General features: G+C 36.9%; 1 protein-coding gene across 2 annotated transcripts in view; it reads left to right on the top strand.

Moving 5' to 3' along the window:
- SERPINE2 (serpin family E member 2) overlaps window positions 1-23522 on the top strand; it is an 82823-nt gene that overhangs the window by 8038 nt on the left and 51263 nt on the right. Inside the window, exon 1 of one of the 2 annotated variants that reach the window (XM_056807882.1) lies at window positions 17779-17975. The exons of the other annotated variant lie outside the window; for it this stretch is intronic. Within the exon in view, the coding sequence (XP_056663860.1) occupies window positions 17916-17975 (60 nt within the window). The 5' untranslated portion in view covers window positions 17779-17915. Of the gene's footprint in view, window positions 1-17778; window positions 17976-23522 lie in introns of those variants that run through there. 2 annotated transcript variants of the gene reach the window in all.

The raw sequence follows: 23522 nt of genomic DNA on the forward strand, positions 1-23522 counted from the left end.
GGGCTAGACAATGGGGGTTAAATGATTTGCTTATGGTCACATAGCTAGGAAGTGTCTGAGATCACACTTGAACCCAGGACCTCCTGTTTCTAGGCCTGCCTTTGAATCCATTGAGCCACCTAGACACCTAGATTCATTGAGACAGTGTATAGATTACTGGATTTATGAGTCAGGAAGATCTGAATTCAAATCAAGTCTTAGAGCCTTACTAGGTGTGTGACCCTGTGCAAGTCACTTCACCTCTGCTTCAGTTTCCTTTTCTATAAAATGGGCATAATAATAGCACCTACCTCCTCACAAAATCATTGCAAAAACAAAGAGAGGTAATATTTTCAAAATACTTTACAAAACTTTAAAAATCCATATGTGCCAGCTACTATTGTAATTATTAATTCTAGTGTTGTCCACTGGACCTACAAAATGTCTGCTTTCTCCTACACAAAGATCTTTTTTAAAATTTTTATTAAACTTTTAATAAAGCTTTTATGCATTTTCCCTCTACCTCCAAGCTTTCTCTCCTCTGGGCTAACCACCTTTAGCTCCTTCAATCAATTCTTATTTATAAAAATCATCCCAAATCAAGCCCTTGTGAATTCCTTTCCTTTGAATACTTTCTCATTCACAGTCTTGTGCATTTCCCCCTTTGTCTCCAATCCAACTCTTTATCCATTCCTAAATATTACCTCTAATCCCAGGGAACTCAGTTTTGCAGAATAACCTTTAATGAAGAAGTTTATAGAGTATTTTCTGAAAGGCTGGAAATTATTTCCCCATTCTTCCTAATCCACATGCTTATTTACCTTGTCAAAGAACTCTAAAACATTAGGAAAATCAGACTTTTTATGAAAGTCGAGTTTTCTCCCATCAGATTATGCTTACTTAGATGTTCAGTGATTTTTGCTATTGAGCCTATCAGCCTGCCAGGTAGGGAAGTAAAAGTCAGCAGGCTGTGGTGCTCAGGTGTTTTTTGAGGCCATCTTTGATGCACAAACCTCACCAATATGATCCACCAGGACTCTTAACAGTTATTTCAAATGATAGGTTATACAACATGTCTAAACATTCCATAGTTTCATCTGGGAGTTCAAGAAACTTTCTTAAATAAATTCTGTGTCCCAGGTTAAGAAATTTTTGTAGAACATTTTATAATCTCATCATTTTTTTCCCCTCCAGAGTATTAGTACTAATACTAATAACTATCATTTAGTGCTATCTATCTAGTACATAGTGCTTTAAGGTTGATAAACAACTGCACATATGTTATCTTAAATAATTTTCAACAACTTCACAAGATAATTTGCTATTATCATCTTCATTTCACAAGAAGTGACTTGAATAGGGTCAAATAAATGATAAATATCCAACTCCAAGTACAGTTCTCTTGCCCATTATACTACCTTGTTGCCTCAATAATTACAAACATAGACTGGCCTATAATTTATTATTAGTCATTTAAATTTTTTTAATTGTTTATTTCTCTTCTTGACTTTTTAAAAAAAAAAGAATACCAGTCACTGAAAAGGTAGCCATTTTTAATTATTGATTTAAAAAAAACATTTCTTTCAGCATGGATTGATATTGCTTAAGCTTTTTCAATTTGTGGTATTTTTGCTTGAAGAATATTGCAAAGCATGAAAACTTTTTTTTCTTTTTAAAGCATCTATCAAGTAATCACTTTTATACATGTATATAGAAAAGAGCATCATTTTTTATCCAGAGTTTTCATGGGCTACACTTGGGGATGGTTCTTTATAACACAGAATAACATAATACACCATCCTTCGGAAATGAACAAGGCATTTGAAAAGGTGAAAGAATGTTTTAATAGATTAATTTTTTACCAATTTCATGTAATAACAAATTTCTGTGTAGGTTTTCTGAAGTTATATGATCCAGATTGTACTCCTCAATTCTTCCCTTCCCCCTCCTTAGAGCTGGCAAGTAATTCGATCTGTGTGACACATTTATTATCATGCAAAACATATTTCCTTATTATTCATTTTTGTAAGTGGATAATCTTATAAAACTAGAACCCCCAAACAAAAACCCAAATAAACAAGTGAAAAATCATATACTTTCATCTGCATTCCTACTCCAAAAGTTCTTTCTCTGAAGGAAGATGATATTCAGAAAGAATGTTTTATGAGCATCCTTTCTCAATATCTATAGATACATGATATCTTTGTATCCAATTTTCCCTACTTTGGTACAAATGACAATCCTTCCAAGCCTTCTCATTCAGTGTAATCCTTGGCCATATCTTTCAACAAATCCTCCACTGAAAATTCCCTTGAGGTACTAGAATCGTAAAATCTCAGACTTGGAAAGTTCTTTAAATTCTACATTGTCCAACTTTTGCCTTAACAAAAATTCTGTCTATACCATTCCCAACAAGTGGTCATCCACTGTTTGCTTGAAGACTTTTTTACTGAAAGAAGGAACCCTGTTACCTAGCTTAGTGATCCATTTCATTTTTGAATACCTCTAATCGTTAGCAAGCTTTTCCTCCCATCAAATCCCATTTTGTTTCTCTGTAACTTATCCATTGTGCTTAGTTCAGCTCTACTGGAGTCAGGTAAAGTAAACCTACCCTTTCAGGTGATAGCCTTTCAGATACCTGAAGACAATTACTACATGACCTCCCTGCTCCTCCCACCCCTAGTTTTTCTTCTTTGGGCTAATCATAATCATCTCTTATTGCTTCAGCTGATCTTTATATGGCATGATCTCAAGGACTCAATCATCTTGGTTGGTGACTGCTCTGAATGCTCTTTCAATAACTGTTGTCTAAAAAATGTAGGATCTCATATTCCAGAAATGATTTAACCAGGTTAGAATGTGGTAACGCTCTAACTTCTCTAATAATGGACCCTCTGCATTTTTTTAAAAGTAGCTTAAGATCATATTAATTATTTTTTGTTTTTCTGCCAAATCACATTCATTCATATTGATGTTTAAGTCCACTAAAATCCCTAGGACCTTTTCTTTTCAGATAAACTACTACCCATATTTACCCTATCTTATAGTGGTAAAACTAGTGTATTACTTTATATTTATCTCCTTTAAATTTCATCCTATCTCATTCAACCCAGTATTTCAGCAGTCAAGTTTTTTTTAATTTTCCTTTTTATTAAGAATTTAACAAATATTATAAAGAACAGTAGAATGAGAGAATCATGTATGAAGCCATGAAAGATTGGGGTTGGGTTTTTTGTATTTTTTCTACATACTTGAAAATTGAAATGTCAGTTCTAAGACTGTGTCCCCCTTCCAAACTTCCTTCTCTCTTTTGTTTATAAATATTTTTTGTCTTTTGGGGGCATCAATATTATTCCCATGACTCCCCCCCAAAACTTCTCCCAACAAAAAATCTTTTTTATAAAAACAAATGTAGTAATAAAAAACAAAGCTATGCATTAACTTATCAGAAAAATGTATATCTTATTCTAAACCTTTGTTCCAGGTCAAGATTTTCTTGGATCCTGACTCTTGTTTCCAGTTTGTTAATAATCCTTCATAGCTTTGCTACTCACCAATTAGACAAGAATGCCATCTCTGCCTTTAATTCATTGATTAAAATAGCATAAAACACTGTACTGTACACTATCAATGTTAATGTTGAACCATTAATGGTTATTTTTCTATATCTAGGTGGGGGGAGTTCTCCCAACTTCATAATCTGCATATGAAATAGATTACAATGTTGTTTAGCCTCCAAATTTGCCTTGGCTTTAACAATAATAGCATAAGAAATTTTGTGAAACCCTTCAATAAAAATCTAGGGAAACTATCTAATTACATTTCCTTGATTTACTCTACCTGCCTAGTAAACAGTCACACCAAAAATATATATATAAATATAAGTCAAAACTATCCCTTCTATCTCTGATACCTTTACTAGGTACAAATTCTTTTTTAAAAAACTGAATCAATTAGATTTCATTGTGACAGGGCTTGTACACTTACTTGAAACAATCAGAGCCACTGCATAAGAGATTCACTGTGTGTCATGACCTAAATACTTTATAAAAGGGAGAAATTGTTTCTGATTTGGGGAAGAAGAGATTTTGAATAGGTGGGTTCCAGAGGTTAGAGCAGGCATGGAACAAATGAAGGCCTGAACTGTGGCAGAGAAAGGAAGTATAGAGAGTCCTTGACTCTGTGTATAGCATCAAAATCAAAATCAAAGTTGAGGGGATTCCCAAGAAAGAGTCACCTCTTTCTACATCTTCCCTTTCTATGTCTAACAACAGGCACCATATAATCTGCAATTTCATTACCTAAACAGATTTTTGTTTTGTTGCTCTCACAGAAGAGGCCAGGAGATATTATAGTTGTATAAAAATATAGATAATATAAATAGATAACCTCTGCTTAGGTGTTATAATTTTTCCTAACTAGGAGGAATTTGGAACTTTTGTCTTAAATTCCCTAAAACTAAAGAGAAGTGAACCAATGAAATTATGGGCCATTATATTGCCTCCTAAGCTCAAAATGAGCTAATTATGATGATAGTGTGTTAAAATAGGAAATGAGGTTGGTCTGACATGGCCTATTCTTGATGAAGCTCTTTTGAAACACCACTTTCCTAGCCATCTTCTTTTCTAGCATTTTGTCTAGAATCAAAGTCAACTGGCTTATGGTTTATAAACTTTTGGGGGGGCAAAGTAAATTCTCCAACTCATTGGTATGTCTCTCCCATTCTTCACAGTTTTGCAAAGATCACTAACAGTGTTTCATCAAACCTGCCAGTTCAAAGCCCTAGGATGTAGGTAATCTGGGCCTAGTAACTTGAATTCATCAATGACAGCCAAGTGCTCTCTTACAATTTTCCTAACTCTTGGGCACTGGTTCTGTATTGCACATTTTTGATTTCCCCTTTCTAGTCCTCAGACATTTTCCTTGGCAAAAAAAAAAAAGAACAGAAGCAAAATAAAAGTAAAACAGCTTTACCCTCTCTCCCTTACCTATTATCCTGTGCAATCTTCCTTGATCACCTTGACCAAAAGCAGCCCTATAAATTCTGTAATTATCTTTTCCCCCCCAAATATAGACTTTTTAAAAAAAAATCCCATTGTGATACCTAACATTCCTTGCAGCTACAGTTTGTTCTTAACTTTAGCACTCCAAACCCTATTCTTATAGGATTATGCCTAACACGGTCTTCATCTTCGGTCTCGTTCAGTCTTTTTAAAGAATATAAAATACAATTTCCCCTTTCCCCTGCTCATTGCAGTTGTTTTACCTTGTGACTTTCCTGAGTTTTCCTCTGTAGACTTTTAGTCCATATGATATTATCTATGCTTTCTGAAAGAGTCCTTTAAAGGCTATTTACCACATCCAACTCTCCTCTGTCGTATTCTGAGATAATATATTTCCATGTCCCTTAAGAATTCCATTATTTCCACTCCAATAACCATTTCTTTCCTGTTAGTGACAATCATATCCAGAATGGAAGTTCCCCTTATTGGTTCTTACATTTTCTTTCTTTTTTTGAGAGATTAAATTCTCATAAAGGCAAGCAAGGAACCATTGGTTGCCTTAACTTTGGTCAGAGAGTAAGGTCTCATCTATGAATATCTCTATCATGCCTCCATTCTAGGATTATGAACCCCTTCATCAAATTTCTCATCTTAATTCCTTTTCTTTTCTAGGTGGTCTGAGTATATTCAAATGCTTCTTTCTGCCCTGGCTGATCTTCTAAATATTTTCCTCCATTATTTCTCCCTTCTACTAGATTTCTTCAATGAGTATATTTTAAAATATTCAGTTATATTCTACATATGCATGCCAACATTCTGCCACCACCACGCCTCTGCCTTCCCACTTGCACATACCGTATTCCTTCTGAATAAGGGAAATTATTATAAGATCTAGCCATTGTATGTGTCATCTCACTAAATTTCAGTGATACCTATGAAGTTAAATTTGTTTCCTTGTATCTGTATCTGTAGTTCAGATTACTTTGTAGAGTAATCCTTTTTCTGGCTCAGTTAGACTGTATCATTTGGACTATTGCATCTATTACCTCTCATTCTCAATAACGTTCTGCTCATGCCTGACCTTAATTAGATTTTAAATAGTACTTCTTCCAAGTTGTCATTGGTAATAGGCTACAGCCTACTTAAACTTATCATATACCTTTCCATTGCCTTTTTAGATCATCCAAAATGTTTACTCTTCTGTGATTATAGTGTTCTGTGACTAATAACCATAAAGTAATGAGCAACTCAGGATTACTTAGAGGTTTATCCAGTTTCCTAACTGTGTTCAGGCCCAGTCTCCTTTTCAATTCTGGCTCTAATTCATTGTCTATATGAAATACCTGTCCAAGATTTAAATTTATATGTTTGTGCCTATGTGTCTGTATATGTGCATATATGTGTGTGTGTGCATATGTGTGTGTGTTCACTGATGAATTAACTCAATGGGATGACCCTCCAGCTGGATGTCATTATTTAGGAAATATTTGTTTTTCATCCACTTAGTTTTTCTGGTGTAAATGGTTAAGCTAATTTCTTTTGAATTACTGTGGATTTCCTCAAGGGGATTTTATAGTTTTGTGAGATCATTGCAATTGGTACAATAATAAGTAAACAAAAACATCTGGAAAAAATCTTAACATCATAGATTTTGTCAGTGATTTGAAAGTTCAGAATATATTTTTTGTGGGAAAGCACATAAAACTTGCCTTACCCAAAACATTAGTGGACTCAAATTTACTTAAGGTGGTAGCCTATAAAAAGGTTTCCTGTTTTAAAGAATGATAGGATATATAATTTTCTTCAGCCTGAAAAACAAACTTCCTATCTTGGTGTTTCTTCTCTGACTTTGTGTCCTATTTATTTATTTATTTGTAAAACCCTTACCTTCCATCTTGGAATCAATACTATGTGTGGGTTCCAAGGCAGAAGAGTGGTAAGGGCTAGGCAATGGGGGTCAAGTGACTTGCCCAGTATCACAAAGCTAGGAAGTGCCTGAGGTCAAATTTGAACCTAGGACCTCCAGTCTCTAAGCCTGGCTCTCAATCCACTGAGCCACCAAGCTGCCCCCATAATTATTTATTTGATGCTTTGCTGTGTATATGTTACATGTTCTAACAAGTACTATGAATTCCACCTTATGCCAGAGTCAAATAGCAAGCAAATGACAGTGGCAGGATTTGCACACAAATCTTCTGACCCCATATTCACTTCTCTACTAAAAGACAGCTTCCCACATTGTCAATTGAGTGGTATTATTCTCTACTAAGTCTGGCTGTCCTCTATGAACAGATACTGAACTTGGTAGACAATGCTTGATCTCTTCTGAGACTTGAATTTTAAATGATCTTGGCAGCCAGATTCAGAACAAATGTGGGGAGGACAATGGATTAGCAAAAAGAAACATTCATCTGCTGGATAACTAGGTGCTCCTAAGCCAAGAGAAGCTCATTTCAGACAAACCAAATTCCAAGTGCAACTCGGTTTTGTTTTCCAGTTTTTTTTATTTAAGGCTCCCAAATGAATGAAAGATGTTAATGTTCATGAGGGTGGGGAGATCATACATTGAGTATTTATTGAGTTCATCAAAAGTGACTATTTACTGTCTTCTCCTTTAGAATATAGTAGAAGACTTATTGACTGGATGAGAAATTAAGTTTTTTCTGTTACCTGTGACTCTTCTAAGTATGGGATGATCATTGGAAAGAACAGTAAATTTGGAACCATGATCTCTGGGTTGGAATAAAAGCTCGACCTCTTCTTACCTGGGAAAGCTTGAGCAGGATATTTTTTCTCTTGTGCACCTCTGGTTTTATAACCTACAAAAAGGGCACATTGGGGGGATTAATCTCTGTGGTCCCTTCTCATTGGAAATCCTATGATCTGACTCACTAAAGAAGGTCTTTTTTTAAAACCACTGGATCTTTGCACCTTCTGTTTTCAAATGCTATTCTCTACTGTGCTTCCTCTGAAATTGTCTCCATAGTAGTTATTTGGCCAGTCATTAACTTCCTTTTTTTAAAAAATACATGCTCTTCCCTCTTCAAACTTGCATTTTACTAAAGGGTGTGATGCAAGACCAAAAAATGTATCCTCTTCAAGGCTGTAATATATACATCTATTGTTCTCTCTGGATCTGTCTCTGGGTCTTTCTCTGGCTCTCTCCCTCACTCTTTCTTTTTGTGTCTCTCTCTTTTTGAAGCCAAACACTTATAAAGAACTGCAAAAGAGGCATGTTTATTTATTAACCAGTCACGCTTAGGTACTCTGACATGCCAACACTGGCATATTGGACTCAACAAAGAGTCTTTGGGGTCCGATACTGTGCACAGTTTTGTGCTAGGTGCCAAGGGAGATAGTAGGATAGATGAAATGCAGTACCTGCTGTCATTGGTCATAACAAGGAAATGCTCCAGATAAGTAAATAACTGTTTCTGTAGTAAGAAGAAAGTTGGCCATGTTAGCTGTAAGAGACCTTAAAGATCACTTAGTGCAACTCTATTTCTCCCCCACATTCTATTGAAAAGGAAACAGGCCTAGAGAGGTTGGGATTTGTCCAAAGCCAAATGGCTTGTAGTAAATGGCAGGATTGGAATGAAAAAATGCAGGTTTTCTGAGTCTTAGTCAAATGTTCTTAATACTAAGCCACACTGCCTTCTTTGTTTGGTCCCTGGGTGTCTTTTGGTTTATTTTTCATTTTTTGCATCTGTAGGAATCAGTCTTTTCCCTTAATGGACCTCCATGTTCTCATCTGCAAAGTAAAGAGATTGAACTAGATCAGGGCTTACCCTTTTCTGTCCCTTTGGCAATAGAGTAAAATCCATGGCCCTCTTCTCAGAATAATACTTTGAAATGAAATGTATACAGGAAAAACACATTGTAGGAGAAACTAAAATATTGAAATAAAGTTATCAAAATTTAAAACAAAAAAAAACACTTAATTTCACACACTTCTAAAGAGATGACCTTTAAGCTCCTTCCAGCTCTCATGTTCTTAGACTTCATGCTAACGTGTCAACAGCTACCCATCTAAGAGCAGCTAGGTGACACAGTGGACCTGGGTTCAAATTTGGCCTCAGACACTTAATAGTAGCATGACACCAGGCAAGTCACTTAACCCTATTTGCCTCAGTTTTCTCATCTTTAAAATGAGCTGGAGAAGGAAATAGCAAACTACTCCAAGTATCTTTGCCAAGAAAATCTGAAACAAGGTCACAGAGGGTTGGACATGACTGAAATTACTGAACAACTCTTCTTAATCTAATCTTCCTTTGAGAAATCTAATACAATATTTAAAAACTTACTAAATTTATATTTTATAATTTTAAACTGTGTACATACATATATATGTGGCTAGGGAATAGGTCCAACCCTGAATTAGTATCCAGAAATTCCCATCTACAATGCAGATTAGCAACTCATCTGTAATTTATTATCTAAAGAGTTTACTCAAGGTTGCAGCACTAGGATGTCTGAGACAGAATTTGAGCGCAGGTCTTCCAGACAATCCCAAGGCCAATTCTACTCCATTAACACATTCATGTGAGTGCACACACACACACACACACACACACACACACATATATATATATAAATATATATATATAATGAAATGTCTAGCTATATCCCAACAAACATTCCTAGTTTGAAATTTTATTCTCTTTATGCCACATCTAAAATATATTTTTGAATCTTTCCATTTAAATATTTGGTTTTATTTGTTTTTACAGTAAAATAGTTAAGTGACTGATGCCTCATCATGGAATATCATGGAATAAGGGCTATATTACCACTTTTAGAGAGGTGACCTTTTATAGTGAGATGTTTCCCTTAAAAAAAATGAATTTACTCTAAACCTGATACTAAATGAAGTGTGCTTTGATGCCAGACTAAGGAGTTGATCCATTTGGTCTCATGATGTTAGGTAAAGCTATTTGGAGGGTCTGCTAAGGATGTTCAGGTACTCATGCTTCTAAACTTATCCTTATGGCTCAGAAGGTTAGTTTGTTTTTTATTATGAGAATCAAACTTCAATCATCATTACCAATTAATTCAGCAAGTGCTGAAAATATTGTCATTCCCAGGTGCATGTATCTCAAACTCTAGTTGCTTTGAGCAGAATAAGAGATTTTTTCTTACATATTAATGAAGATGAAGAAGATTCCAGACCTTAAAAATGCAAAAAAGATAACAAACATGGGAAAAAATAAATTAGTTCTAAAAGTGAACCAATAAAAAAAGGCTTGTTTGCTTTTTGTATTACCAACAACCTAGGACCCTTTTTACATCTCTGAGAATGTTTTTAAGATTCAGGAAATATAAATCATCCTCTCATATGTCAAGTTGCCCTGAGTTCTAAAAGGCACAAGTTTGGCACTGTTCATCCTCTTTCTCAATACCCATTGGCAGTTTCCTGGCACTTTTCACATGATATTGTACATTCTAGATTTATCTGTGTCCCAGCTTCTCCTCTTAGATTGTAAACTCTAGGAGGGCAAGTCCTGTTTATCCAGTTTTTTTTTTTAATTTTGGACCTAATACAGTTCTCAAATAAGATAACATGTGCAGTGCTTTATAAACTTTAAGGTGCTATATTAATGCTGGCTATTTGTATTATTGGACCTGGATTCAAAGAGACTCGTCTTCCTGAACTAAAATCTGGCCTCAGACACTTCTTACTAGCTTTGTGGTCCTGGACAAGTCACTTAACCCTGTTTTTACAGATAGGAAACTGAGACAAACAGTTTCCTATCTGTAAAGTGAGCCAGAGAAGGAAATGGCAAACCACTCCAGTATCTCTGCCAAGAAACACTTCCCCCTCCCCCATGAGGTCATGAAGAATCAGACATGATTGACAGAACAACAAAAACCAACAATTATTATAGTGCTCTCTGCACACAGCCTTATTTTAAAATGTTCCTTAAATTATTACTCTTCAATAATTACATTAAACATTACTATTAATTGAATAATTAAAGTAAAGTAATGCTTTATTTAAATGTTTGTTGAATAAATCCTGAAATTTTGACAGTTGTACGTTTCACAAAGTGTAACTTTTAAGAACATTATCTGGCAACACTCTCTGTTCTAGTTAAGTTGTTCAGATTCTGTTCTTTGGCAAAATTCATTCAGTTCCATTTCTCAAAAAAAAAATAGCAATACAAAAGTCAATTAATTCCCAAGCTAGGAAACACAATGGAGAATAATCTTGTTTCACATTCAGGTACAGAAGGAAGTCTTTATTTCACCAGGATACATAGACAATGCATGTTGTGGGTGAGGGAAAGTGACAGTTTTTGGAATTATTTTTTTAACCCCGACTTATTGGCTTAGTGAACTGAAGTTGGGGGGAAAAAAACACATTTTTGTCTAGCTTTTGGGTGCCAGTGGCATGAAAGATCAAAACTGAGATAATCTTGATGTTTGATTCAAGGTGCAAACCAGACAAAATTCTCTGGTGCTCAGCCTCCCCCTCCCCACCCCCAAAATAAAGAACCCTATGGTAATTAATTCCAACAGCTGGTTGTGGGGTTGGGGAGAGGGGGAGGATTCATAAGTAAATCTATAAAGCATCTTTCTTTTTTTTTTTCTGTGAACAAAGAGTATTTTATTTGCCTTTACCAATACTCATCAACACCTTAAAAATTATGCAAATATGACCGAAGGGAAGAGCAATCTTAAGAAGCACAACACCCATTTCACACAAATTAATATTCTTATTTGAGGCTGTATAAAGCATCTTTCTTATGCAAGGCTGCATGAGGCTAGACCAGCAACAGAAAACGAGTATAAAACATGGAGCTGTGTTTTGGGAGCTTGGGAAGATTACTTACAATTTAGTTGAGAGTTAAGGCATATATATACCTGGATAGCTTACAGAAAATACAGAGCAGTGTGTGAAAGCTATATGTGAAGATGCCAACTATTCTAGGAGCCCAGAAAAGGAACTATTCTCTGTGGCTGATCTATCCAGGTTTCATAGAGACATTGAGGCTCTAAATGGGACAATCACCTTTTTAATTGGCACAAGTCTGAGCATTTCCACTCTCCAATTGGTAAAATCCTAGGGCTCCTCCTTCCCAGAGTGTACTTCTTCTTTAGTTTTATCTGTCTTTGTTAGTAACAATATCTTAATCCCTCTTCCTATGCTGATTAGACTAGTTTTTCCTTAAAAAATGTTGAGGTCATCAACACTTGATTCATTTATTCCATGACTTTTTCTCTAGTATAAGCAATATTTGGTTTCTTTCACAACATGAAGAACATGGAAATATCTATTGTATGATAATACATGTACAACCTATGTCATCTTACTTGCCATTTTTGGAAGAGAAAATGGATGGAAGAGAAGGAGAGAACATTGCACAATGTCAGAAAATGATTTTTTTTAATTGTATTAACATGTAATCTTGAAAACAAAATTTTTAAAAGAAGACTTAATTGACTTGGAGGGCTAAAGGCTCAGATCATTGATGTTACTTTCTCATCGTCTGAGAAGCCTTGAGGAACTTCAAGAGAGTTTTGATACTTAGCTGGTAGATCACAAAAGGCAATATAGCCATCTCTTCTAGGAGACTTTTATGGATTCCTCCCTTCTCTGTTTTGCCTAGTATTTATTTTGTATAGACTTAGATATATACATGTATCCCTAGATAGAAAGGAAAGTGCTTGAAGATAGGATCATCTTTGCCTTTTATCCCTTATGCTTCATACAGTGATTAACACTTAGTAAATACTTAATACATGTTGTTTTTTCTTTTCCTTACCATTTGTGCCCATTTCCCCGAGTCTTCTGAGGAAGTAGGACTCTCATAGAATCTTACCTGATCACTTATTTTCCTTTTGAAGGCTTTGTTGTTCAATAGACTTCATTTTCTTGGCAAAGATCCTGAACTGGTTTGCCATTTCCTTCTCTAGCTCATTTTACAGATGAGAAAACTGAGGGAAATAGGGTTAAGTGACTTGCCCAGGGCCACACATCTAGAACACATCTGAGGCCAGATTTGAACTTGGAAATATGAGTCTTCCTGACTCCAGACTTGGCCCTCAATCCCCTCAATACACCTAGGCTACTTCAGAATAACAAACTTTTGAGTAGTTTGGGCAATCAACAAGCACTTGCTAGCTATGTGCCAAACATTTCTCTAAGTGGTCCCTGCCTTCCAGGAGCTTCTCTTATAATGGGAGAGCCAACACACAAAACTATGTATGTAGAGGGTGCCTCTGTGTAAATGGGAGATAATCTTAGGCAGAAGGCTGTAGCAATAAGAGAGATCAGGAGATGCCTCTCACAGAAAGTGAAATTTGAACTGAATCTTAAAGGAAGCTAAGAGGCTTCTGGGTAGTTCAGTGGATAGAGAACTAAGCATAGAAACAGGAGGTCCTAGGTTCAAATCTGGCTTCAGACACTTCCTAGTTGTGTTACCCTGAGCAAGTCACTTAACCCCCACTGTCTAGCCCTTACCACTCTTTAGCCTTGGAACTGATAGTAATTCTAAAACAGGAAGTAAAGATTTTTTTAAAAGAAGTCAAAAGATAGAAATGAGGAGGGAGAACATTCCTGACAGGAGGGACAACCAGAGAAAAGACCCAAAGCTGGGAGAGAGAGAGAGCACGCGCTATTTGGGAGGAACAGCAAGAAGCCTGGTATTTCTGTTTGTCGAATATATAGAAGGGAACCATGTTAAAAAAAAAAGTTTGAGCATCACCTTAATCTAGAGTACATAGGAGAGAGTTCCACCACCTACATACATTTCTCTCTGTTTGCAAAGACAAAATGTACCCAGTGTGCATCATTGAAATAATTCAGATGAGCCTAAAGTGCCAAAATGAATAGAAAGTGCCAAAATGAACTGCTACAAGAATTCAGAGAAGGGAGCGATTTCTCAGAATGGGCTACATTTCAGCAGGCTTCATGGAAGTCTGAGAACCTCTGGCTTAACTGCAGGGAAAAATTGGAAGAGGCAATAAATTGGGTGAGGGGCAAAAGGGACATAAGAGACAATGGACCATATTTGGTGAAGACAACAGCCAGTGTTGCATGTTTAATTCTACCTTTTGAGGGAAGCAAAAATTTTCCATTTCTTTCACATACCCTTTACACTAAATTTATTTTCTTCACTAAGTACCCAAGAGTAGTGAATATTTAAGCACAAAGTTGTTTGTTTTTTTAAACCCTTACTATCCATCTTAGAATCACTACTGTGTACTGGTTCCAAGGCAAAAGAACAGTAAAGACTAGGCAATGAGGGTTAGGTGACTTGCCTAGAGTCACACAGCTTGGAAATGTTTGAGGTCATAATTGAACCCAGTACATCCCATCTCCAGGTTTGGTTCTCTATCCACTGAGCTACCTACCCACCCCCACAAAGTTCTTTATACATTTTTTTAATCTAATGAACATATCTACTACATCAATTTATGAAGATGCTGTTGCCCTTCTTACTCAGATGAGAGCACCAGAAAGTCTAGGAGAGGCTTGCTCAAGGTCACATTCCATGTCTGGAATTAGGCAATGAATAGGACCAAATGTTTCCTCCACTCCAGACAAAAGGTTCTTTCCACAGTCATCCAGTTTCTAAAGCATCTGCTTGTTCTTTCTGACCAGTGTAGATATTTAGGGAATTTTGAGGTTTGGATGAATATTCAGTTGTTATGATTTCTGGATATGTAACATTTTAATATCATGATAATTTATTACCTACTAGAATAAGAATATGTTGGAATTTGTCAAATGAATGTGAGAAGGCAAGGAGGCCTTTCATTGATTTAGCACAGTAGTTCTTAACTGGTAGTCTATGATTTAAAAAAAAAAATCCTTACCTTCTATCTTACAGTCAATACTAAATATTGGTTCCAGGGAAGAAGAGCAGTTGGGGCTAGGCAGTTGGGGGGTGGGAGGGGGTTAAGAGACTTGTCCAGGTCACACAGCTAGGAAGAGTCTGAGGCCACATTTGAACCCAGGAGCTCCCAACTCTATCCACTAAGCCACCTAGCTGCTCCAGTCCATGAATTTAAAAAATTTTTAAAATAACATCTTGATAACTCTTAATATAATTGCTTTCATTTATAAACCTGTCTGTTATGTGCTATTTTTAAAACATTTTTTCTGAGATGGGGTTCATAGATTTCACCAGACTGCCAAAGAAATCCAAGACACAAAATAAACCCCCCCAAAAAATCCTCCACCAAAAAAAAATAAAAGAGGAGGGTGCATTGCACATTGTTCATTGCCCTTCCTTGGGTCATACTAAGGCTGGTGAGGTAGCCACCCTGTGCCGTTGCCTTTGGTAACAGCCAGAATATGGAACTGGCAGCTAGGGACCTGGCATGTGGAATGAGCATTGTTTATCCGAGTTGTGTGGGCTTATGGAGCTGGGGGTGTTGGACTGGGGTAGAAGAGAAGACATTGTAAAATGATGATTAAATCCAATGTCATTTAAAGAAGGAAAGAGCATTTAGAACATCATATAGGAGTTAGAACCAGCAGAGAACCTTGCAGGAAGCTAAATTTGAAAAGGCTGAGAGGAGGAGGGTGTATATTCCAGCCACTTGGGGCAGCCTGTACTCCACATTTGAGGGCTAGGAATTGGGTCTATGATTGCATTGGCACAGGGAATTCTCTACTAATGCAAGGTCAATATCTTCTCTGAAACATAATCCTAGAATAAGTACTCTTAACTTGGGATCCATGAACTTGGTTTTGTTATTTTTATTTTTTTATTGTAGTATTTGTATTTTGATACAAGTGATTTGCTTTTATTTTTTTTTTATATAATGTATTTAAAAACATTCTGAGGAATGGGTCAGTAGGTTTCAACAGACTACTGAAGGGGTCTGTGACACAAAGAAAGGTTCACCCCTGCCTTGGAGAATTGCCTGGAACCCCTATAGGGTCAATGACTCACCCAGAATCACACAGTTCTTCCTGGCATCAAGGCTGGTGGTCTATATGTTATGCATTGAAACCTTGTGCCTTATGGTGTACCAAATTTTTTAAGTAACCAGTTGGAGAGTGAGGAGCAGAATCTGGACACAGCACCATATAAAATGGAGCATTGGCCACTTGCTGGAGAATAGTGATTGTCCAGGCAGCTCAGTTAGATCACTACCTTTTCTGAGTTAATTTGTGAAATATAATTGAGGCATAATGTATTGTAATGGACAGAGGGTTGTCCTCAAAGTTCTAGTGTCCCTTTTGGCTCTTGCAAGCCACCTAACCCTGAGCAGGTCTGGCCCTTGGGCAGCTGTAAGCCTTTAAATGGGCAAGAATGTGCTGGCCTGGCATAAGTACAGGGAGTTTCCCAAAAATCACATATTGTACTTTTTTCAATTGGCTTTTTTCTGGTCTCTCTCTATGCTATCACCTTCTGCCTTAAGATTATCTCCATTTACACTGATTATAACTTATAGATGTGGTGTCTGCATGTAAAATTCACTTTTGACACTAAGTGATCCAGACCAAGGCTTCCCCAAATTTTCTGTATAAATTATCAGTTCTTTCCTCCTCATTTGTGCTCCAAGATTAGCCAGAGACAGCCAACTTTCCCCATAAACAAGTGAGTAAAGACTATGTCCTTATAAAGGACAACAGCCTTACTGGTCACAAGTCTTCTGATGATCAAAAGGTATGAATAGTTTTGTTAATTTTTACTTTATACAAACTTTTTTTTAATCCTTACTTTCTGTCTTAGTTACAGCTCTGAAGGCTAGGGTCACACAGCTAGGAAGTGGCTGAGGCCATACTCTGGAGAGAACCAGGCTTGGTTCTCTCCACTGAGCCACCTTGCTGCATCTTTGAATCAATACTCTGTACTGGTTCTAAGGCAGAAGAGTAGAAAGGAATACAAACTCTTAACAGAACCTTTTTGCCACTGGTTGTAGGTGATGTCACATCACAAATAAGCAGTGCTTTGAAACATATCTTCTGCCCCAATTTTTCCTCTCTCAGCTGGTGATAAGACTTTCCATGATATCATGATTTCTGGTGGAAATGATCCTTCCAAAGAATCCTAGATTACCAGAGTGGGAAAGAGACCCTAGAATTCATCTAGTTAAGGTCCTCATTTTATAGTTGAAACTTGACACTTGGAGAAGTAATTTGCCTACACTTGGTTCTCAGAAACTTTGTTGCCAAAGGCAAAAATGATATAGGAAAAATTTCCATGTTCAAAGGTATCAGAAATGGGGTGAGAAGAATGATATAAAACCCTCATTAAATCATAACTAAAATAGCATCAGATATGCCACAAAGTATAAAATGTGCACTAGAGATTCTTAGAGGAGAGGAAACCTATAAATAACTGGAAATTTATTCCTGGTATCCACTGGAGTTGGAAACACTTAGATCTCATTGTCATGTCTTCTCTGTGGCCTGAAACCTGCCTGGCCCTGACCTGGCAACATAGGTGTACCCAAGAAGCCCCTTATTTTCAGACTTTCTACCCTTTCTCCTCTCTCCACAGCTGGAATAATAGTCAGGCTTCCTTCCCTCTATTTCAACACTCCCTGTAGTAGCATAAAATATTCATCTGGTACTTCTTCAGTTGTTTAATGCTGATTTCCTATCTTAGCTTATGAAGAAAGAATTAAAGAGATAGTACTATGAGTAAGGATTGAACAAAATTACATAGTTCACTTTTTGTGATCAATAAGGAAAATTGATGGAAACCCAGAGCCAGCTGTGAGACTAGAGATTTGTGGTTTCATGTTCAATCCCTTTTTTTTCCCTTGTGTCTGTGGAACACTCATTTGAGGATGTCAAGTTCAGAATAACATTCTTTTCACTGCACCCTGGAAGAGGAAAGAGTCCTGCTGTATTCCCATTCCCTGGGCAGGCCACTATGATAGAGACAATTACACCACATTGAGAGTTTCGTGACAGTTTGGGGAATTAGACTTTTGGAAGGGCTTTGAGAAGTTGGATATGGTCTAATGGAGAATGGATGGCCAGTATGGAGAGGGGATCAGAAATCACACCCTGTCAAGAATCAGGTGAAGGAACTGGGGATATATGTATATATTGGAGCAGAGAAGTATTGGGCAAACATGATGAACTGCCTTTGTATAGTTTTCTTTAATGACCTTACAGTTGCCACATTCAAACTCATTTATCATTTTTTCTGTCAACTTGCACTTCTGGAGATCTCCTTGAAGTTTCTTTCTCTGTCATTGGCAGCTTGTCACTTTATTCCTTTGAAAAGCTGAGTATCGTCATCTGAAAGCTCTTGAGATTTTACCATGCTTGCCCAGCAACAGATCCTTCTTAAAAGATGTTAGGAAAAGTTGGTTCTAACACAGAACCTTGAGGCCCAACTGTTTATAATTCTAATCTAAAATAACTGCCTGCTCATGACAAACCATTTCCTCCTTCCTCTGCCTTTCCCAATTCCTGGGTGTCTCAAATTTATTAATAGTCTTTGGCAATTTTTGTCAGGGATTTTAAAAGTCTTCATGAATTACATTTTCCCTCCCTCCTCCCACCAATACTTGTTTACTCTTCAATGAACTCTAACCAAGTAGGATTTCCTCTTAAAGAACTCATGTTAAGCCAAGTGTCCAATATTACCCTTTTGTTATAGACTCTTAAATTTAGATTTGTTTATTTAATTTAATTTATTACTTTTCTATTTATTTGTTTTTTTAGTTACCCTTTTAGTTCAAGGGAGTGGTTTCCCTCCATGATGAATATCAGAAATACTTAAGCAATACACAGAATCTGACATTCAGTGATCACTGGTAAAAATTAATTAAACTGGACATGCCTAGAATGCTTCTCCTCCTCATTTCTACCTTTTGGAAATTCTAATTTCCTTCAAGGCTTAGTTCAGAGACCTTTCCTGATTTCTACCCTTTTTCTCCCCCTTCTTTGACCCATTACTGGCATGTCTATATGTCTCATATTTCTTTGTATTGACTTATACAGACTTATTTTTGCATATATTATCTCCCATAAGAACATGTAAGCTCCTTGAAGGCCAGGATTATCTCATTTCTGTCTATCTGTCATCATTGCCCAGCACAATGTCTGGTACAATGCCTGATACATAGTGGTCCCTTAAAGCCTCGTTACTTGATCAAGTATGTATGTACAGGATTCAGGCAAAGGTGGAAGAGTCCCTGCCTCCAAGGAGATTGTACTCTCCTGGCTAGTGGGATAGGGAGATGCAGTGTATAAACAGGTGTCACCCAAGGGTTAGGTAACATGAAGAAATCTGGAATGTTAAATGGTGTCTATCAGAGCCAACTGGAATTCTGTCAGACATCATAAATCTACCAGTCCTTGAAAGAGTATACATTCACCACTCTGGGTGATATGAGGTATAAGAATTATACAAGTAACACATTTGTGCCATTTTGGGGGCAAACAAGTCATGATCTACCTCTGTTAACATCAGTCATGCCTTTAGAGTTGAAGCTTATCCAAACCTGAATAAGCTACTTTTGGATAGGAAGGAAAAGAAAAGATACTAATCATACAATGGGTAAATGAGTTGACAAAGAATTTTGCCTAGGCTAGGAGTCAGAAGACCCAAGTTCTATCTCTGTACCACTAACTCATTGTATAACCTAGGTTGAGCCATTAATTTTGAACCTCAATTTCCTCACTTGTGAAATGAGAGGTCTAAAGTAGAAGACTTCCAAGATCCCTTCCAGCTCTAAGTTCCTAAAAGTATTAGTCTAGATAGATTAGACTTGCTTTGGTTGGCCTTAGAGGGAAGCACTAGGAGCAATGGGAGACAGCTTTTTTGGCTTAATATAAGGGGAAAAAAATTCTAAACATCTGAGCTGTCTCAAGAGAAAGTGAGTTTCCTTATCACTAAAGGATGTCAAGTGGAGATATGAGCAAGGGGTCTTTAACCAGGTATGGGCTTGACTAAATGACCTCTAACATTGTGGAGATGCTGAAAATCTGATCGCTTGGAATGTTATCTTTGGAAGGTACTTTTGTATTGGTTCCCATTCTTCTACTCCAGTCCTACCTTCATCAATGGTATTATTTCTCAGGCAACCATGCTCACTTCACTCTAGGCTTAACACTCTTCTGGAGAAGTCTATTCTCTACAGTCCACCCTCTCCACTACCTGAAACACTTTCCATCTCCCCTCTATGTGCTGCCCCCCCTCCATTTAAATAGAAACTCTTCAGTGATAGGGCTTGTCTTGTTTCCCCAGCACTTAGCATAGTCCCCAACACATTGGGAAAGTTTAATAAATGAATCTGGTGGATCTCAATTCATCCATGCCCTCTGGTGGTAACAACATAAATTTAAAGTCTAATGGAAGGAGGTGGTGTGGTGGTGAAGAGGGTTGGGACAGAATTTAATCAAATAACGGGAACCTAATTAGCTACAGCTTCATTTATAAGGGCATCTAGAAAACACAGATTGCCCTTTCTGGAAGAAAATTGCTGCTACCAACCCTCACCCCCTCTACACTGTTCCAGCCTCCAATTGAGAGTGACTTTCTAAATGGAACATCTGCTTAGGATCCTAAGTTTGGGGGTTGCTTTGTGTGTTTTCAGGAGGCTTTTTGCAAATGGAGAAAACAGAGTTTGGGATTCAGGAGATGAGGACCACTCCTGGTCCACAAAGTCACTTTGAAAAAAAAGAAAAGTGCCTTTGAACTTCTGAGGATTTCCCCACATTCCTAGCAATCAAGAACATAGAATAAGAAATGGTGTTCTCTGCTAAGTAATTAACTCTGTCAGGATCCTAGAACATAGGAACATCGATTAAGAACTGAAAGAGTCCTTCGAGATCATCTAAAATGAATCCATTTTTAAAATAAATAAAATCTTTTTTAAAAATCCCTCATTTTACAAAGGAAGAAACCTGAGGCCCAAATTTGGAACTACACCCAAAATGTCACCAAAGTGTGTGTACCTTCTGACCCAATGATACCACCTCTAAGCCCATACCCTAAAGAGATCAAAGAAAGCAAAAAAGGACCTAGTTGGACAAACCTTCACAGCAGCTTCTTGTAGCATAGAAATGGAATTAACAGGGGAACTCATTAGTCAATCAATAAAAACTTATTTGGGGGGCAGAGAGGTGACTCAATGAATTGAAAGCCAGACCTAGAGAGGGGAAGTTCTGGTTTCAAATGTGGCCTCAGGTACTCCTTAGCTATGTGATCCTAGTTAAGTCATTTAACTCCCATTCTTTACTGCTCTTCTGCCTTGGAACCAATACATAGTATTGATTCTAAGATGGAAGATAAGGGTTGGTTGGTTGGTTGGTTTTTTTTTTAATAGTTAAGCCCCCACTATGTGCCTGGCTTAGTATAAAGCACTGCAGATATATTAGCTGGGTAATGGCATATTAAATTATGATATATAAATGTTATAGGATTTTATTGCACTCTAAGAAATGATGAAAGGACTGGTTTCAGAGAAACCTGGAAATACTTACATATACCAAAGGAGAGGGAAGTGAATAGACAGGAAGAATAATGCCTACAATGATAACATTGTAAAGACAGTTTGGAAAGATTTGGAAAGAACTCTGATGAGGGAAATGATTAATCAGAACTCCAGGGGACTCAACAAGATCCTGCCAGAGGGGTGATGGATTAAGGATACAGAATGAGCCCTACATCTTCAGACATGACCACTGGGTGAGTTTGTTTAGCTTGACTAAGTTTATCACAAGGGTTTGGGGGCGTTTTGTTTTGTTTTGTTTTTCCCATTGAGTGTGGTGGGGTGGAGAGAAGATTAGGAGGCTGAGTGGAAGTGTTGCCAAAAAATGAAAGAAAAGACTATTGGGTGCAGCTTAAAGAAAATGCTCAAAAGACAATAAAAGGAAGTTCAGAAGAAAACATACTAGCAGGACAACTTTGGAAATAGCCTATTGAATTTATTACACTCTTTTTGAAAAAACATTGTGTAACATAATAGAGATTTGTAGTTTTATTTGCAATCATCTTTTTTCTGTTCTCCCTTGCTTATGGAAATATTAATTTTTTAGAGTTAAAGGACAGAATAACATACCAAAATTTTAAAGACTATTGTGGCATTTTTGTGTGGTAGATGGGATTGGAGAGGAGAAACTGAAAGCAGGGAGACCAATTAGGAGGGTATTGTAGTAGTTTGGGAAGGACTTGATGAAGACCAAATTTAGGGTAGTAGGGGTACAAGTAAAGGGAAAGGGACAGATCAATATGAATAATTTTGTGGAGGTAGAATTACTAAGATTTGACAATTGATGAAATATTGGGAAGGGGCAGTGTGAGAGGGAAGAGTTGGAGATTACTTTGAGTTTGGGAACCCAGTGACTTGAAGGATGGTAGTAACCTTCAAAAGAAATAAGGAAGTTTTGAAGACCAATGGGTTTCTTAAAATTAAACATCATTTCATTTTCAGATCTACTTAAATTTTTTTTTACCAATTACATGTAATAACATTTCCACATATTGTCTCCTTCCCTTCTTCCCTCCCCCTTCCCAGAGCTTGCAAGAAATTCAGTCTGGGTTATGCATGTATTATCACATAAAACATTTCCATGTTGTTCATTTTTATAAAAGAATAATCATATGAAACCAAAACCCCAAAATCCCAAATAAAGCAAAAAATAGTATGCTTTTATCTGCATTCCTAGTCCAACAGTTCTTTTTCTGGAGGTGGAGAGCAATCTTTTTTCACAAGTCCCTTAGATTGTTCTGGATCATCGTGTTACTATTAGTAGCTAAGTCTGTCACGTTTGACCATTCCACAATATTACTGTTACTGTGTATGATATTTTCCTAGTTCCTCTTATTTCACTCTGCATCCGTTCCTGTAGGTCTGTCTTGCTTTTTCTGAAATCATTCTGTTTCATCATTCCTTACAGAACAATAGTATTCCATCACTATCATATACCACAGTATGTTCAGCCATTCTCTTCCAATTGATGGACAACCTTTTTAGCAATTCTTTGCCACCACAAAAAGAACAGCAATAAAAGTTTTTGTACAAGCAGTTTCTTTCCCATTTTTTAAATCAGATCTACTTTTTCAGATTCTCCCTTCCTCTCTCTCCCCTGCTCCCATGGGGGAAAAAACAAAAAGAAAAAAGAAAAAAGAAAAAACAACTCCCACATTGGCCATTTCTTAAAAAAAAAACTCTCCATTTGCACTCTGAACTCATTACCTCTCTACCCATCAGAAGGTGGGTAGCTGGGTGGCATATTTCATCCTAAATTCTCTGGCATTGTGGCTGATCATTGCTGATCAGAGCTGCTAATTCTTTCTGTTTGCACAGTATTGTTATTATATAAATTGTGCTGGTTCTGAGTAACAGTAGGGAAGAGTTCATTAATGAATTCCAGTTTGGACATGTTAAGTTTGAAAAACCTACAGGATTGCTGGATGGAGATATCCCATAGGCAGTTGTGTATGTTGCCATTACTGGAATCATGACCTCTCAAGGAAAAAAGTATGCATAATATCTTCCCCAGGTAAACATCTGTTACTCCAAGTTTGAGGATTTGCCTTTTCTTCACTGACGTCTATGCAAACCACATTTGTTTGTGTTTCTACAGTAAATCAAGAACACTAAAAAGGC

The sequence above is a fragment of the Monodelphis domestica genome, chromosome 8, assembly GCF_027887165.1.
Source record: "Monodelphis domestica isolate mMonDom1 chromosome 8, mMonDom1.pri, whole genome shotgun sequence".
NCBI classification, from domain to species: Eukaryota; Metazoa; Chordata; class Mammalia; order Didelphimorphia; family Didelphidae; genus Monodelphis; species Monodelphis domestica.